The following is an 18,839-nucleotide window of genomic DNA, read 5'->3' as shown; positions in this document are numbered from 1 at the left end:
GCAGCTATGGTAACAGTAACATGACATAATCATCAGGTATAAGAGGCATCTTGATACGTTCATATCAGGTGATAAACAAGGAAAAAAGGAGAAATAGAAATAAATCTGATAATGAATCATAACTCTGCTGCTGCTCAGACTCTGGAGTTTGGAAATGAAAATGAAAGTGTCTCGTTGTTACTGTTTTATTTATTTGAATTCTTTTTACAATACTCAGATTTCTCTTTTCATTTTCCTCCCATGAGCTGATCGAGAGCGACCGATCAAATTTATTTACTTATTAATGTCGTAAGATGTGCTAACTTTTTTTTTTAATGCTGCTGCTGTTTTTATGAAACATGGAGCGATGATTCGTCTCTCAAATACACCAAAAACACAAACGTAATTTTATCGATTTTCTTCTCTCTCATCACTTTTGATCATTTGGATCAACACTTCAGATTTACAGCCGCTGCTCTGATCAATAATAACCGATCTATAAATGTTATTGTAAAATCACAAAAGCAAAATAGAAATCTGATAAACTTCAGCTCGGTGAACTTCAGTGGAGCCGTTTCCTCGCAGCGAGCGACTCTCTGACTCTGATCACAGATCAGTCCTCCGGGCGTCTCCATCACTCCATCACAGTTACCGGGGGAGACGCAGCATCTTCACGTGTCGCCACGGCAGCGGCAGGTTTATTTTTAGGAGCGTCTGTGTTAAAGTCAAGTGTCGAGTCGACGAGCAGGAGATCAGAGATCAGACAGGAGGAGGAGAGGAAGTGTGTTTAACTCTGAGGAGAAAGAAAATAAACTGTGGAAAGTAGTTTCTTCTCTAACGTTTCCTTCTCCTCCTCTGTTTCTCCTTTTCTTTTCTTTCCTTTCCTTTCCACCTGCTCTCTTTTTCTCTGTTTTGTCTTCACCTCTCTTTCCCTCTTCCTCTCCTTTCCTCCTCCACTGTTTCCTCTCTCATGGTATTCATCCTTTCTTCCTCCTCCTCCTCTCTCCTTTATCAGGGTATCCGCGGGGTCTTAAAAAGTCTAAAATTTGAACATCTAAATTTTAGGCCTTAAAATGTCTTAAATTTGTTGAATTACTGTGTTCAAGTCTTCAAATAATTTTAGACAGGTCTTAATTTTCTTATGCCCACCATGGGCGAGCATTTCACTCGCATTTGCCCCTAAAACGATTGGTCAAAAACTACAAATCCCACAATTCTCTGCTCTCAACAATAACAGTAGTTGTGTAAGTAAGGGAGAGTGGAGCTGTCGGTGAAAAGAGGAAACAACGCCACGTCTGGTCCTGTTCTATGTTGTCCGTTCACACCGTCACCGTTTATTCGTTACGTCCGCGGTGTAAAAGGCCGTGACGCAAAGACGCGATTAGGCGCGAGACGCGGTAGACGCGACTTTTTTTTTTGCGACGCAATACACCCGATTCTTTTATGGCGACGGGACCCTCGCGTCTTCGTCTATTTCATCGTGTTTGGTGGGAAGACCCAAAGGGGCTTCCCACTCAAACACGAGGAACGCTTTTTTTTCGCGCGAGCTTTTACGCGCAACCAAACGCGAGATACGCGAGATATGCGAATTAGCGCTCGTTTTGACTCGTGACCATTTTGCGTAAATTCGCGTCTTCACGAGCCCGCCCATTTTCACTACGACAACAACATTTCTGCTCTCACCAACCATGGTTGAGGTCACAACGCTGCGCTGTAGCTGCTCTGGAAGTCCGAGACACGTCTGAGGCCAAACGCTGATGAGCTACAGAGACTTTAGAGTCAAAGAGGAGCAGTGCGTCGCTGTGTCGGACTGTTTGTTTGGATTTAATGAAGAAGCTGCACAGAGTCAGGTGAGCAGAAGCTGCCCCCCCTCCCCTCACCGTGGAGCCGCTGCTGCCCCCCCTAGAATAAAACACCACTAAGCCGTGGACGGTCGCTGCCTGGCTGAAATGCCGACGGCTAAAACAGCCGCCACCAGGTCACTGACTGGAGAGTTTTAAAGTAGGACCATGAACGCTGCTCAGACCGGTGTTATGCCGAGAAGTGCCTGCTTGCCGAGATCTGCACGCCGCACAACAAATGTGGAACTGGATCATTCATTACGGGGACGGGGACGCAGTATTCGGCACAGCAGTTTTTTGACCTGCCGAGATTTGCATCCCCTGGCTGTTTTAGCCAATTACACTACTTGCTACATGTATGACATGCATGTTCATATGTATAAACACCTAAACCGTACAATGTGCGTAACCCCAGCAGAGCAGGCACTTCTCGGCATGTGTTGAAAAGTGCCTGCTTGCCGAGATCTGCATGTCGCTCGTGGAATAAAAAACAGCTGTGCCGAATACTGCATCCCCCATGTGTTTCGCTGCAGATACCTGGTGGTCAAATGGGGTTATGCACGTTGTATTTAGGGGTGTTATGAACATGAATTGCGTAGCAGTGTATTTGGCTAAAACAGCCAGGGGATGCAAATCTTGGCAGGTCCAAAAACTGCTGTGCCGAATACTGCATCCCCGTCCCCGTAATGAATGATCCAGTTCCACATTTGTTGTGCGGCGTGCAGATCTCGGCAAGCAGGCACTTCTCGGCCGGTGCCTCAGCTCGGTGTCCTCCCGTATTTTACCTGGGTCGCTACCGGAGCTTGATATGGAAAAAAAACCAAACGCCAGGCGCACGTCGCTGTAGAACAAAGTTGACTGGAGAATGTGCGCAGCCCTAAGCAAACTCTGACCCGTGCGTACGCTGGTTTGGAGGAAAAGGGGAATTGAACTGAAGCCAGACTCAGGAAATGTAAGTGAGAAGAACGATTATGTTTTTATTATCGGCCGTCACACATTTAATTTCAACCCGTATGCGTTAGATTCATGTTGCCACGGTGATTTAATTCAACAGCGTTATTTTGCATCGGACTGGTGTTTCAGAAACATCTTCTTAGAATCTAACTTAAAATTCAAAATCAAAATTCCTTCTCTATATTTAATCACCACCATCTCTCCGTCATATTGTCCACTCCCAGAGCGCAGGAGGAGGAGAGGACGGCGCGGCTGCATGGGATAAAGCATCCGGTCCTATCGAGAGTCAATTAAATATCAAAGACTGGGAAGAAGCCACTAATCACAATCGTTACACTCTGTTTTCTTGTCATCAGTCCTACTTAATGCTGTTCATCACAAAAACCGAGAGAAAACCGGCATAAAGAAAAGCGTCATGTTCGTTAATTCTTCAGAATATATTTTAGGATGGAGGAAACCACTTACTGACTCAACATTTTTTATCGATCAGTCTAATTACTGTAAATATATAAATACAGCGGTGAGCCCCGTGCGTAATGCTGCACCGCGGCACCGCTGGAGGAGAATAAGGAGGGAGAGGGTCTTCAGGGACCAACGACCGTCTGGCCCATGATGGTGACTGGTTCATAACTTGTTTCAGATTCACTAGAACTGTTGTCATTATTGTAACCATGTGCCGCACCGGGTCCAGCATTAGAGAGGGCAGCACCAAAACAACACCGCGTGCGCTCTGTGCCGCTGACGCCGTTAACAGCTGCAGCAACACGTCACGTTGTCACTTTCACACCTGCAGCTAATTCACAACAGCGACCAGAGGTGGCAAAAGTACTCATATTCTGTACTTAAGTAGAAGTACAGATACATGTGTAAAAAAAAAAAATAAGTGGAAAAGTGGAAGTACTGATTCAACTCCTTTACTCAAGTAAAAGTAAGAAAGTACAGGCTCTGAAATGTACTTTCAAAGTAAAAGTAAAAAGTAAAAATGAATTTTTGCCGTTGATGAAACCTACATCATTTGATAATTTTGTTAAACAAAAAAAGTTAAGACAGAATAATCAAGATTGAAGTGACCAGAGGCAGTGGTTCCCAACAGACTCTCACTAAATAATAATAATAATAATTTTTAAACAGCGTTTCACCACCTCTCATCTCTGCCAGTCAGTCACACAGAAATGGGCGCATTTGCGCACACTTGTAGGAACTCTGTGATCTATAAAGGGAAGTTTGCTTGCAAGTGTGTGTACGCAGGGTTTTATAAGTCTTAATATTTTTTGGCGCACGCAAAACTTGGCTTTTGGGCGTACGTACCCTTTTAGTAACGATCCCAAGCACAGTTTTATAAATGAGACCTGACCTGTCCCTGAACACCACACAGAGACAACATGGAGCTGTGTGACAGGTTGAGTTTTATTTATCATGATAATTAATACATACTTAGTAACAAGCCTGTAAGTTCAACAAATCAGTATATGCCACTGTGATTTAACTAGCCTAGTTAAATAAAAAGATGTAGTTTAATACCATAATATATAGCTAGGGGTGACCAAAGGCCAATGTATTTACTTCATGTGTCAAATATTGTGTCGGTCATAATACAGAACAGGTTGTGGCTCGTGTCTGTTGATTAAAGAAGTTGAAATATTTCCATCAGGGTTCTTAAGGATCCTTAAAAAGTCTTAAACGGTATTGAATTCATTAATCTAAAAACAAGGCCTTAATTGGCATTAAAATGTCTTAAATCAATTTTTCAAATGTCTTAATGTTAACACTTGGTAAGTGGGATTTTATGATTGTAATTAGTCTCAAATCTCAAAATAATTGGTAACATTCTGACATAGACAAGTTAGTGGCGGCTGTCATTGCTAAATTTCTTACTGCCACCAGCTCCCAAATCAGTCCCGTTTGACCCTTAACATTATTCACGGCTTAAAGCCATCTGCCTGTTGGTTGCCAATGAATTAAATAAATAATATGTTCCATAAACATTTTTAATTTCGCTCCCCAATTTCTTTTTGTGCCCCCAAATAGTTCACTTTAGGCGTGCTCCTTGGGTAAAAATGTTATGGTAGAGCCCTCGCTACCGCAAATGCTCAATAAAATGCTCCTGCGACACTTCATTGTGCTTTATCGAATGTATTTTCAACTACAAACAAGCCTAACACGCAACTTATATATTGCAAATCAATTTTTAATTTTGTGACTCTGCATTTCTTTTGTACGTTTTTTATTTGTCATGATAGGTCTTAAATTTCATCCATAATGGTCTTAAAAAGGTCTTAAAAAGTCTTAAATTTGAGCTGGTGAAACCTGCAGAGACCCTGTTTATATTTTTCTCTCCCCACCTTTCCTTTCCTCCCCTCTCATCTTTCTTTTTTCTCCTCTTCTTGCCTCTCTACCTCTTTCCTCTCCATCTCCCTCTCTTTTCCCCTTTGTTCTTCTTCTCTTTCCACCTTCCTTGCCTCTTTTCCTCTTCTATCTACTCCTCTTTTTCCCTCTCCATCATCCTCTCCTCTCCTCTCCTCTCCTCTCCTCCTCCTCCTCCTCCTCTTCTCCTCTCCTCTCCTCTCCTCTCCTCTCCTCTCCTCTCCTCTCCTCTCCTCTCCTCTCCTCTCCTCTCCTCCTCCTCCTCCTCCTCCTCTCCTCTCCTCTCCTCCTCCTCTCCTTCTCTCCTCCTCTCTGCAGCTGTGCGACAGCCTACATCCTCCTGGCGGAGGAGGAGGCCACCACCATCATGGAGGCCGAGCGTTTGTTTAAACAGGCACTAAAAGCAGGAGAGAGCTGCTACAGACGCAGTCAGCAGCTGCAGCACCACGGTACACAGTACGAAGCCCAGCACAGTGAGTAACAACCAGTTACAACCAGTTATGACCAGTACCGACCAGTTACAGCCAATAATAACCAGTAACAACCAGTACAGACCAGTAACAACCAGTACCGACCAGTAACAACCAGTGCCGACTAGTAACAATCAGTACAGACCAGTAACAACCAGTACCGACCGGTAACAACCAGTACCGACCGGTAACAACAAGAACCGACCGGTAACATCCAGTACCGACCAGTAACAACCAGTACCGACCAGTAACGACCAGTAACAACCAGTACCGACCAGTAACAACCAGTACCGACCGGTAACAACAAGTACCGACCGGTAACAACCAGTGCCGACTAGTAACAATCAGTACAGACCAGTAACAACCAGTACAGACCAGTAACAACCAGTACAGACCAGTACCGACCAGTAAAAGCCAGTACCGACCGGTAACAACCAGTACCGACCAGTTACAACCAGAGCCGACCAGTAACAACCAGTACCGACAACTAGTACCAACCAGTAACAACCAGTACAGACCAGTAAAAGCCAGTACCGACCAGTTACAACCAGTGCCGACCAGTAACAACCATTACAGACCAGTACCGACCAGTAAAAGCCAGTACCGACCGGTAACAACCAGTACCGACCAGTAACAACCAGTACCGACCAGTAACAACCAGTACCGACCAGTTACAACCAGAGCCGACCAGTAACAACCAGTACCGACAACTAGTACCAACCAGTAACAACCAGTACAGACCAGTAAAAGCCAGTACAGACCAGTAAAAGCCAGTACCGACCAGTTACAACCAGTGCCGACCAGTAACAACCAGTACAGACCAGTACCGACCAGTAAAAGCCAGTACCGACCGGTAACAACCAGTACCGACCAGTAACAACCAGTACCGACCAGTTACAACCAGTGCCGACCAGTAACAACCAGTACAGACCAGTACCGACCAGTAAAAGCCAGTACCGACCGGTAACAACCAGTACCGACCGGTAACAACCAGTACCGACCAGTAACAACCAGTACCGACCAGTTACAACCAGTGCCGACCAGTTACAACCAGTGCCGACCAGTAACAATCAGTACAGACCAGTAAAAGCCAGTACAGACCGGTAACAACAAGTACCGACCGGTAACAACTAGTAACGACCAGTACGGACTGGTGCCAACCAGTACCAGCCTGACTGTCTTTATTTTATCTTTTATTTTATCACTTTTTGATCCATAAAATCAGATTTAAAAGCAGATTTCATGTCGTCAGTTTCTCATCTTCACAGAATAACTGCCACTATATTCTCCAGATTTCACAATAAGAGCGTGAAATGATGTTGTTACTAACGTGTGTGTGTGTGTGTGTGTGTGTGTGTGTGTGTGTGTGTCCAACAGGAAGAGACACTAATGTGTTGGTGTATATAAAGAGAAGACTGGCCATGTGCTCCAGAAAGCTCGGCCGAACAAGAGAAGCAGTTAAAATGATGAGAGATGTAAGTACACACCCTGTCAACACACACACACGCACATACACACACAGACACACACACACACACACACACATACACACATACTCACTGTAACTGACTGTGCATGTGTCGCCCCCTGTCTGGTATTACATGTAACAACAGTTGTGTGTTTTCCAGTTAATGAAGGAGTTCCCTCTCCTCAGTATGTTCAACATCCACGAGAACCTGCTGGAGTCGCTACTAGAGCTCCAGAACTACGCTGACGTCCAGGCCGTTCTGGCCAAGTACGACGGTGAGACACACACACATTGATTTTAATATCAATACTTTGTTCAGACCTGATATTAATCTGTGGATCAATCAAAGTGATCAGCTCTGAGTGTCTGTCCACACCTGCTTTTAAAACGCATCTCACTTCCTGGTTCATGTGCAAATAGATGTGTGGTTTTTTTTTTTCTAAACCGCTTTCCAGTTGCATCACCTGGGAGTCTTAGTTGGATTTAGAGAAGGCCGGTATTAGTGGGACCAACACGTTTACATGCTCTTCAAATTTTATATATACAGTATATATAATATATTTATAATGAAACAGGATGAAGTGGGAGGTCGTTTACACATTTACATTCAGTCTGTTAAAGGACGGTGGTCAGATTTCCTACGGGTCCTGAATGTGCCTTGGTTGCAAATTTGACAAATCTGAGACGTTCAACTGATAATTAACCACTAATATTCATTAATAACATTTATGTGACTTGAAACAGTAAAACCATCCAGTTCAATCAGCTGTTTCAGATCTTCGACCTCTGAGCGTCTTTCTGCTGCTTTTAACGACTTCTTTCTGTTTTTTTTTCTTTTTTTCAAGTTTTTAATTAAAGAATAAATGAATTCATGCAGAACTTAATGGAACAAGTGTTTTGTTTGTTAATCAGGTTCAGTTCAGCAGCAGCAACAGAGACCAGAGTTAATGAATCCATTAAATAATTGGCAGGAAATGAATCGGACACTATTTACATAATTTAATCGTTTTGTTGTTTGTTTTGTTGTTTGTTTTTGTTTTTGTTTTTTATTAAAAGCTTAAATTCCTCTGTGTTTCTCAGTTTGAACCTGTTCAAATTAATTCATATAGTTTAGTTTCTGACATTTGAGAGAAAAACAAAGCTGATTAATGGATGTAATTATTATTGATTATTAGTCACAGCTGCAGTGAATGGTTGAACAAAGACTCATCTTCATCATCTTCATCTTCATCATCACCCCCCCTCTGGGCAGCAGCAGTGTAACTCACCTCTAACCCCCCTCCTCTCCCCCCTTGTTTCTGTCTCCCCCACAGATATTAGTTTACCTAAATCTGCAACAATATGCTACACAGCAGCTCTGCTCAAAGCGAGGGCGGTGTCCGACAAGTGAGTATCGCTTCACACCAGCTACAGTGATCAGTGTGTGTGTGTGTGTGTGTGTGTGTGTGTGTGTGTGTGTGTGTGTGTGTGTGTGTGTGTGTTGACGTACACTACTGATGGTTGTGTAGCAGCTCAGTGAGTCTCCACTTCCTGTTTGACTCATTATGTTTATTAATCATCATTTAATTAATAATCAGACTGGATTCACACTAATGACAGGTCCAACTCATTTAAACAGTATAACCCTCTGAACACACAAACACACACACTAGAAAATGCATATTTTATGCTGTATTTTAGTCTAGTTTTTTATTTTATTATATATACCATATATATTTCTCTCTCTTTCTTTTTCCTGTACTGTCCTTTAAGTCTTTTCTTCTTGCTTTTAATTATATGTTTAATGTTTACGATTTTTACTATTTGGGGTTTTCATTTTAATTTTGAAAAATTGTATATTTTTATGTTTCTTTCCGTTTCCAATTCTTACTGTTAAATGTTAAATGTTTTTTTTTAGTTAAGTATATTTTTTTATTGCCTTTAATCTATCCACCACTTTATTTTCCCATGATCCATTGCGTCACACCACAACGGAAGTCGGTTTTCAACCCCGTAGCATAGCCCCGTAGTAGCATTCTAGCGAGCGGCTAACTGGTAGCGTTAGCCACCGGTGTAGGCACCAAATGTGGGGGCTCCGGGCTGCCAAAACCGCCCTGACTAATCTGATGTTTTATCAAGTCTACAAAACGAATTACCGAACAAACACCACCGCTTCTGTGTGCCTCTGCAACTAGTCATGGCTATCGTAGCCGTTAGCTTCGCTGCTGCTGACAGCTAACAGCAGCAGCAAACTAACATCAGGACGTCAGCTGTTAAAACCCTCCCGTTGTCGGACACAACATGAAACTACTCCAATAAGCTCAGTCATGTTGTAACAAAGATATCCGCTGGAAAATATTTTTTTCATGGGCTGTTTATTGAGTTATTTAAGACACTGCTAACGGCTAACGGTTAGCCCAGCTAAAATGTAACGGAGAGAGTGTCATGGCGACACCCAGCGTCGTTCTCCGGAAAGTGGTGGATAGCACTGTAGAGAGAGAAACAGGAAATAGGGAGGGGGGGGGGGGGGATGACATGCAGGAAAGGGCTGCCCGATGCGGGATTCGAACTGGGGGCCGCCTGCAGTGAGGACTGTAGCCCCAACACACGGGCCGGCAGCTAGCTAAACTTCGCCCCGTTAAATGTTTAGTTTTAATGTAAAGCACAGTGAGTTGCCTCGCTGTATAAATAAAGCTTTGCCTTGCCCAGACAGTACTCCAGACACGAAATCTCACAGAATCCCGCGTGATAAAACGTGATTTCAGAAGAAAAACAAATATGGAGGTGGAGGATGATGAGTGTCTGTGCAAAACTTTATTTTGAATGGAGAACAACCGTGTGTGTGTGCAGGTTCTCTCCAGAGGCGGCGTCCAGACGAGGGCTGAGCACGGCAGAGATGAACGCAGTAGAAGCCATTCACAGAGCGGTGGAGTTCAACCCCCATGTTCCTAAAGTGAGACACACACACACACACACACACACACACACACACACACACACACACACACACACACACACACAGAGAAACACACACGTCCTGTAACCTGACTTCATCATCCTCACCTGTGTTTATTTCTCTCTCCTCCTCCTCCTCCTCCTCCTCCTGCTCTCTCCTTTCTCCTCTCCTCTTCCTCATCTTTCCTCTCCTCCCCTTTCTCCTCCTCCTCCTCCTCCTCTCTCCTCATCCTCTTCCTCCTTCTCTTCTTCCTCTCTCATCTCTCCTCTCCTCCTCCTCTTCTCATCTTCCTCCTCTCTCCTCTTATTCTCCTCATCCTCTTCCTCCTTCTCTTCTTCCTCTCCTCTTCCTCCTCTCTCCTCTTCTCCTCCTCCTCCTCCTCCTCCTCTCCTCTCCTCTTCCTCCTCCTCTCTCCTCCTCCTCCTCCTCCTCCTCTTCCTCCTCCTCCTCTTCTTCCTCATCTCTCCTCTCCTCCTCCTCTCTCCACCTCCTCCTCCTCTTCCTCATCTATCCTCCACCTCCTCCTCTTCCTCCCTCTCTTCTTCCTCTCTCCTCTCCTCTTCCTCATCCTCCTCTCTCCTCCTCTTCCTCCTCCTCTCTCCTCCTCCTCCTCCTCCTCCTCTTCCTCCTCCTCCTCCTCCTCCTCCTCCTCTCTCCTCCTCCTCCTCCTCCTCCTCATCTCTCCTCCTCCTCCTCCTCCTCATCTCTCCTCCTCCTCCTCCTCCTCCTCCTCCTCTTCCTCATCTCTCCTCCTCCTCCTCCTCTCCTCCTCTTCCTCAGTACCTGCTGGAGATGAAGAGTCTGATTCTTCCTCCAGAACACATCCTGAAGCGCGGCGACAGCGAGGCGATCGCCTACGCCTTCTTCCACCTGCAGCACTGGAAACGGGTGGAGGGGGCGCTCAACCTGCTGCACTGCACCTGGGAGGGCAGTGAGTACACACACACACACACACACACACACACACACACACACAGAGACACACACACACACACACACATGGAGTGATAAAGAAAAGAAAAAAAAGTCTCGATAAAACGTCAGATAATTGGACGTACAGCGTTGGTCGCAGCATCATGGTGTGTGTTTACCATCAACAGAACAGCTGTAGTGAGAACCAGGGTTATTATAGTTCACTAAAACTAAAACTAGCAGTGAAAGAATAATTTAGTGAACTGAAATAAAAAAACAAAATAAAGACAGAACTAAATAAAAACTATAATGAACAATGTAAAACTACCTGAAACTAAAGTAGAGTCAGATGACATCGGCTTAGATGTAGTTTTCTTAGAGACGTCTAAAGCTGCAGGAAGAAAACGCCACAGCTCAACATGGGACGACTTGGAGTTCAACCCACAGGTAGATAAGAGTCAATGGAACCCGATGGGAACATTATGGGATGCAACTAGAAGGCAAAAATCCCACAAATGTGGAAGTTCATCTTCAGAGGTCTCTTAGAAAACTAAATAAAAAGTCAATTCCTCCAAAATAAAAACTGAACTAAAACTGCTTCATCACTTGTTGAAACAACTAAAACTAAACTGAAATAAAAAAGCAAACTAAATGAATAATAATAGACAAATAATAAACTAAATAAAAAATAAAAACTGATGAAAATTGTGCAACTACAGTATAATAACCTTGGTGAGATTGTGAGCGCTGAAGGAGAGGAGAGTATAAACAAGAAAAGGACACGTGGTGTTACACTATGTGTTTATTAGCCGTGTTTCCACTGCAGGAACTTCGGGGTAATTTTATGGGGCCAGCCTCGTTGGTGCGTGTTTCCACTGCAGGAACCTCCCCCACAGGGCCATTTACAGGAACTTTTACGGGGGCCAACGGAGTACCTACTCCAGGGTAGGTACTCCGTTCGGCCCTGAAAAGCTCCTGGGTGGGGCTCGAGGTTAACCCGGCACTGATTGGCTAAAGCTAGAGCAGGCTCTGACGCTACCAGAAAGCACAAAAACAACCGGCATTTTTAAAAGGGGGAGCAGAAGGGGAGCATTAGCCTAGCAGACACCGCTGTAAACAACAAGAAAACAGCAGGAAGATGTACACAAATGGACCGACGACGAGGTGCAGACATTGATTGCAGTCTATGGCACCGAGGAGATTCAGAGGGGGTTTGAGTCATCGCGGCGAAATGAAAATATCAGCGCACCTCGACACACTGGGGATCCATCACGCCACAAAACAATGCCGTGAAAAGTAAAAAAAAAAAAAAAAAAAAAACTCAAGCAGGATTACAATCAACCGCCATGCGCACAAACACAAACCAGAAACGCGCCTACCGCCTCAGCTCCTTCCATCCGTCTTCGTTGTTGTTATGATTGTTGTGCATGTGCTTGTGACCTGCCTGGGTGACGTCACGGTCGAAACTGTCGCACAGCGATTAAGCGGCGATCGAAACTCATGACGTCGCCGCGGGGTCCGACTCTGCAGTGGAAACACGGCCACTGAGAGGGCCGAGTGAGAGGACGGTTCCTGTAGAAGTTCCTACCCCCTCCCTTTACCAGGAACTCCTGCAGTGGAAACACGGCTATTGATGAAGCGAACGCTGCTCAGCAGGTTTATTATATATAAGATACAAAGTAAAGTCATGGTAACAGAAACCTAAATACAGAGTTTGTCTCTTTTCCTCTTCAGTCGTTTCCTCCTCAGCAGCTGCTCACACACTTTCCAGCTTCCACACTTTGAAATTAAAGTTTTTTCATCCACGTTTCCTGAACAACAGCCTGACGCCGTCGCTGTTCACACTGGAATCTGATAAAAAACATGTTTTAAAAACTAATGTGATCAGTGAAAACAAAAAATCACATGAACAAGTTCTTGTCTAATCAGCCGCTGTGTTCAAACCTGTGTGTGTGTCTGTGTGTGTGTGTGTGTGTGTGTGTGTGTGTGTGTGTGTGTGTTGCAGCGTTCAGAATGATCCCGTATCCCCTGGAGAAGGGTCACCTGTTCTACCCCTACCCCATCTGCACAGAGACGGCCGACAGGGAGCTGCTACCCAGTAAGACACGCCTCGACACACACACACACACACACACACACACACACACACACACACACACACACACACACACAAATAAATCACTTTGACTTAATTAAAACAAGCAACGAAAACAAAAACACAATCATCATGGCGACACAACAGATGCTGATAGTAAATCTCCATTGACATTATCTACACTCAGTGTTTCTTGTTGTTGTTTTTATGGTTTTATATCCTTATTATTATTTATTTTATTTATTTATTTATTCACCAGTTTTCACATTAATTCATCATTTTCCTTCAGTTTTACTTGTCTTTATCTATTTTTTTACACCAACCTGCTCCTGAAGCCACCGGCAGCGTCGCCACGGTGTTTGTTTATTACATGACATCACCAAACGCTGAGTTTATTTACACAGAGGAACGACTCTCTCTCTCTCTGATTCCTGTAAACAGGTTTTAACTGGTTTCACAGCCTCGTTAAACACGATCAGAGCAAACAGGAAACAGTTGCACATGTTTGATGTAAATAAACGAGTTTCATTCATCAGTTCAGCGACTCTGAACATTTGAAATCCGTTCATGTCGTTTAGTTCAGTCCTGATTTCCCTGCTCTTTTTTTTTTTAGCATTTTTTAAATTAACACCTGTTAACAACTCATTATGTAATAACGTAATACATTTTCACCTCATGATATAATATAATAACGCCACATTTTGTAATAAAATTCTTGAAGGCTGTATGTAATAGCTAAAATTTGCCGCATTTTTAATAAGTTGTTACATTTATTTTTATTTTTTTATTTGCACATTATATAACTATGCATAAACAATGAAAATAGTCAAATTACATTACATTATTTATTATTAAACATTGTGCAGGAGAGGTGGAAGCCAAAAAAGGCTGATGAAAATACCTCCCCTATGTAAAAAACAGCAACAGTGGTAGTCTTCAAAGTAAGAAGATAATACAGAAATTCATAACATAAAAAATAGAAAAGATAAGAAGACAAATTGACATTGAAAACTGAATTAATGAAAGAAAAATAACAATTTACATTTTTAAAAAAAAATTAAAGGTACAATTTGACAGATACAGAAGTGTTACAAATCTTAACTAAAGAATTTTTTTTTTCAGTTGTTACATGTTGCATCAGTTATTACAAAATGCAGGTGTTGCACTTTTTTATGAATGACATTTTGGTGCAAAATGTAACAACTTAAAGGTTGAATATGTAAGATTACCAGAACAACAACAGAAAAAGAATTCCAGCAGTCGATTGCCAGACCGTTGCTAGGGACTCCGCTCTGATCAGAGGACAGACAGGAGGAGAACTAAGCAGGATATTTACCTTCTGTTTCATTTTTACCGTCAACAGCATAATAAATGACTTGTAGCGTGTTGCAGGGACAGTGGAGGCTCTCTGCCTTCCACACCGCTGCTGAAAACCAAACCTGCGCTCAGAGCCTCCGCTGTCACTGCTCTCGTCAAGTTGAAAAAAAAAAAAAAAGCTTGCTGGCACCGAGAGTCCGCTTAGTCCGCGACAGTGTTTATGACAGATAAGACTACACAAATACACCCATCCTAACATGTATATGATAATCCATTGATCCACCGATTGATTATTAAAAAGGCTTGGTTGGAAACAAACGCATACGACCGGGAGGAGGCAGGAAAACAACGGAGAATTGAGCCATGTGTCGGCTACAGGCAGGTAGGAATGTAAACAGAACGTTGACAGAAAGTCATTGTCGAGCCCGTCAAAAAAATTAAAAATAATAATTCAGACTAAAAAAAAATTTTTTTATATGGAAAAGCAATACTTTCATTCTGTACCCCTCTAAACGCCCCATGGATGTATTATTTTTGAAAAATATAGCTTTTAATAAATATTCTACATATTCAACCTTTAATTACAAAATGTAGCGTTATTACATCATGAGGTGAAAATCTATTACATTATTATTACATAATGCAACGTTATTACAGACTAAATGATGCTACAAGACCTTTATTTTGAAAAGCATGTGAGGGCAGGAAGTGAGACAGTGACGTTTAAATGAGTTGTTACTGAACGAACCTGCAGCGTTTGTGTCGATGTTCTGCCCTGAACTAACGTTATGTCATGTGTTTGTGTGTTTGTGTGTGTGTGTGTGTGTGTGTGTGTCTTTGTGTGTGTGTCCGTGTGTGTGTGTGCGTGTCCCACGTGGAAGCAGTGTTTCACGAGGTGTCGGTCTACCCGAAGAAGGAGCTGCCCTTCTTCATCCTCTTCACCGCCGGTCTCTGCTCCTTCACCGCCATGTTGGCTCTGCTCACACACCAGTTTCCTGAGCTCATGGGCGTGTTCGCTAAAGCTGTGAGTGCACACACACACACACACACACACACACACACACACACACACACACACACACACACACACACACACACACACACACACACACACACACACACACACACACACACACACCTGCTGTCACTCAGAGAGAGAGACGGTGACTTTTGACCTTTGTCACTTCCTGCAACTTGACTTCATCATCATCATGTTTGTTTCTCTCTCCTCCTCCTCTTCCTCCTCATCTTCCTCCTCTTATTCCACTTCCCCCTCCTCCTCCTCTCTCCTCTTCTCTTTTTCCTCCCCCTCCTCATCTTCCTCCTCCTCTCTTTTTCCTCCCCTTCCTCTCCTCTCCCCCTTCTTCCTCCTTCTTCCTCATCTTCCTTTTCTTCCTCCTCCTCTCTTTTTCCTCCCCTTCCTCTCCTCTCTTCCTTCTCCTCTCCCCCTTCTTCCTCCTTCTTCCTCATCTTCCTTTTCTTCCTCCTCCTCTCTTTTTCCTCCCCTTCCTCTCCTCTCTTCCTTCTCCTCTCCCCCTTCTTCCTCCTTCTTCCTCATCTTCCTTTTCTTCCTCCTCCTCTCTTTTTCCTCCCTCTCCTCATCTTCCTCATCCTCCTCTCCCCATCCCTCCTCTTCCTCTTCTTCCTCCTCCTCTCCTTTTCCTCCCTCTCCTCTCCTCTCCTCATCTTCTTCCTCATCCTCCTCTCCCCCATCCCTCCACTTCCTCTCCTGCTTCTCCTCCTCTCTTCTTCCTCCTCCTCTTCCTCCTCCTCCTCACACACACTCAGGTCGTCACAGCTTCTCTGAATATTCGTGACCCAGTGAACCTGTCAGGTGTCTGTGACCTTTGACCTTAAACCTTTTCCTTTAATCTGCGTCTGCATGAACACGTCCAGTCGACCTTTGACCTTTACACCTGTAACACAACGACATCATCACCTCGTCTCCTCTCTGACCCCGTGACCTTTGTTGTTGTTGTTGCTCCGGTTTAGATTTATCATTAGTTATTTTTTCCTTCAGACTTAGTTTAATCCTCCTGCTGTTGTTTCCATGGCAGCCAGTGGAGGGCGCCACCGCCTCCCTGCCCCCTCCCCTGTGTGTGTCTGACAGAGTAGATTCATATAACAAATATATGTTTATTACTTTTGAACAAAAACTTTATTGATGTCTCCTTTCACTTCACAATTCACTTCAATTGTAGCTTTTCCTTTGTGTTTGTTAGAAACAGTCGTCTCTTAGCGTCGCTCACTGGCTCCCTTACTTCTGTTCCTGAGCTTTCAACTACAGATAAATGAGAAATTTAAGATATATTAAAAAAACAGAGTAAAGTGTTTCAGTCGATGTTAAAGCTCAGAGATACAACAAACAGACTGAAGTTTTCTTTATTGGGCTGTGGTTTAAAAGATTTTCTGTGTAAATAAATAAAGGGTTAGAGGTTTTCAAAATAAAAAAATGGAATCCAGAGGATCATTGAGCTGTTTTTACTGAAGCAGAAAGTGTTTTTCTTTTGGGAAAAACAGATACAAAGACATTTTTAGTTTTGAAAATTTAGCAAAAATTGAAACAAGAAATGGAAAAGTCTGATTTCTGCCCCTAGAAACTCTTTTCTTTTCGTTTCTTTCTCTGTAACAATGTTTGAGAACCACGTATATCATCAGAACCGATACGATCAATACTGTGATCCAAACACTGACGCTGGTTTGATCGTCCTCTAATGTTCGCGATGGAGAAACCTCCGACTTTTCAACGGCCAACTTGTCTTTTAGTTTCAGTTCTAAGTGTCACTTAGTTTTTTGTTTAATTATCTTTATGTTAATATGTAAAGATGTGTTTGAACTTCATACTTTATTTATTTTTGTTCAATCTTGTGACTCTGTCGGAAGATGAGCAGCTCAGAACTGATCCAGAAAAGTCTTTAAAAATCATTTAACTTACTAATACTTACTAACTTACTAATATAACCTTACACACCTCATTGATTTTATATTTTTGTAATTTTTAAAAGTTTTTTGATCTGAACTTCCTGTTTGATCTTTGTGTGTGTCCCTGCAGTTCCTCAGCACGTTGTTCGCTCCTCTCAACTTCATCATGGAGAAGGTGGAGAGCATCCTGCCGTCCAGCCTGTGGCACCAGCTCACCCGCATCTGACCCCGACCCTCCAGGACCAGAACCAGAACCAGAACCAGAACCAGGACCGGGAGCCGACGACTCCGCTCAGACAGAAACAGCTGAACTGAAACCCAGAACGCTGCGTTGGACGGGACTGACACACCTTTGTGCCAAGAGTAGAAACCAAACGGACGAAAAACAGACGAGGAACCCAAGAACCGGTTTTGACTTCTTTTTTTTTGACAGATTTGCAATTTTTTCGGGGGGTTTCAATCATTTCCACCAGTTTTTTATTTTATTTCGTTTCTTCAAAAGAAGGTGATGAATTGCCAAAACCACAACAAACACACAGAGAAAAAAGACGGAGACGAGATGAGGACAGAGGAGTCGGACACAAAGAAAAACAAAAAACAGATCGATCCAGAATCAGTTTTGACCTTATTTGATATGTTTGCATTTTTTTGGAGGGTTTTCAATCATTTAAAGCTGTTTTTTTTTTTGTTGTTCCAAAAAAAAGAAAAAAAAAACAAGTTGATAAATTGCCATCATTAAAAAAGTGGAAAAGACAAAAAAATACAATAAAGGACTTTTTGTGTATTGCTGCAAGCAGCTTCTTCCTGACATCTTGATTCACTCACTCAGATTTTAACAGCTGGAGGTTTGTGATGTCACAAAATCCTGGTAAGTTTTCACACGTTTTCATCCACAAACGAACGACTCAGGACGAAGAGTTAAACCTGGATCCATCGACTCTGCACCAGGATCCTCCAACATGATGAACTGCATCTTCTTTAACACACAAGTATTTGATCCTTTGGGCCCAGTTGTTCAAGTAGTGTAATCTGGATCAAAATTATTATTATATTTCCATTTGTTTCAAATGCAAATGCAAACTTTAAATTTCATTTAATTATCCAGTAGTTGAGGGAAAGTTCTTCATTTCTGGAACGATCAAGGTAACTTTATTCACTTGATCACTGTAATGTTTAAAAAATCAAGTGCAAAATATCAATGAATAAATGTACCACATTATAAATGTTGTTTATTTGACCAGTCTGAATTTAATGTCATATTATATTGTTTCTGGATCCACCAAACTGCCTGGATCAGAATAATCCCAATTATTTTTGATCAAAATTTTTCCCAATCCAACTAAAAGTTTTTGAACAACCAGAAACCCAAGATTGGATTATGTGATCTAATCCAACCTGTTTTCAAGATTTGATCCAATCCATTGTCCAAAAGCCGATCCGATGACTTTTAAACAACTGGGCCCTGCTGAGTTTGTAAGTTTGCTCTCCGACAAAATAAATGGACGGTCTATAGTTTTTATGGTAAATGTATTTTAACAGCGAGAATATCAACAAAACATCCAGAAATAGAAAAGAAAAAAGA

At 42.9% G+C, this 18,839-nt stretch overlaps 1 protein-coding gene across 4 annotated transcripts in view; it reads left to right on the top strand.

The window, feature by feature from the left end:
* The window catches only part of LOC310987575 (suppressor of tumorigenicity 7 protein homolog), a 72,317-nt gene extending 54,335 nt beyond the window's left edge, over nucleotides 1-17,982 (top strand). For 3 of the 4 annotated variants that reach the window (XM_083973894.1, XM_083973892.1, XM_083973895.1), the window contains 9 exons: nucleotides 5,457-5,611; nucleotides 6,986-7,083; nucleotides 7,237-7,351; nucleotides 8,390-8,462; nucleotides 9,906-10,008; nucleotides 10,792-10,942; nucleotides 12,929-13,021; nucleotides 15,217-15,359; nucleotides 17,388-17,982. In XM_083973894.1, the coding sequence (XP_083830020.1) occupies nucleotides 5,457-5,611; nucleotides 6,986-7,083; nucleotides 7,237-7,351; nucleotides 8,390-8,462; nucleotides 9,906-10,008; nucleotides 10,792-10,942; nucleotides 12,929-13,021; nucleotides 15,217-15,359; nucleotides 17,388-17,483 (1,027 nt within the window). In that variant the 3' untranslated portion in view covers nucleotides 17,484-17,982. The remainder of the gene's footprint in view (nucleotides 1-5,456; nucleotides 5,612-6,985; nucleotides 7,084-7,236; nucleotides 7,352-8,389; nucleotides 8,463-9,905; nucleotides 10,009-10,791; nucleotides 10,943-12,928; nucleotides 13,022-15,216; nucleotides 15,360-17,387) is intronic. The other variant, XM_083973893.1, reaches the window with a different exon arrangement.
* The last annotated feature ends 857 nt before the right edge of the window (nucleotides 17,983-18,839 follow it).

This window comes from Trachurus trachurus (assembly GCF_905171665.1).
Source record: "Trachurus trachurus genome assembly, chromosome: 6".
NCBI classification, from domain to species: domain Eukaryota; kingdom Metazoa; phylum Chordata; class Actinopteri; order Carangiformes; family Carangidae; genus Trachurus; species Trachurus trachurus.
Note: the sequence above shows the minus strand (reverse complement) of the source record. Positions and strands in the feature narration are given on the sequence as shown.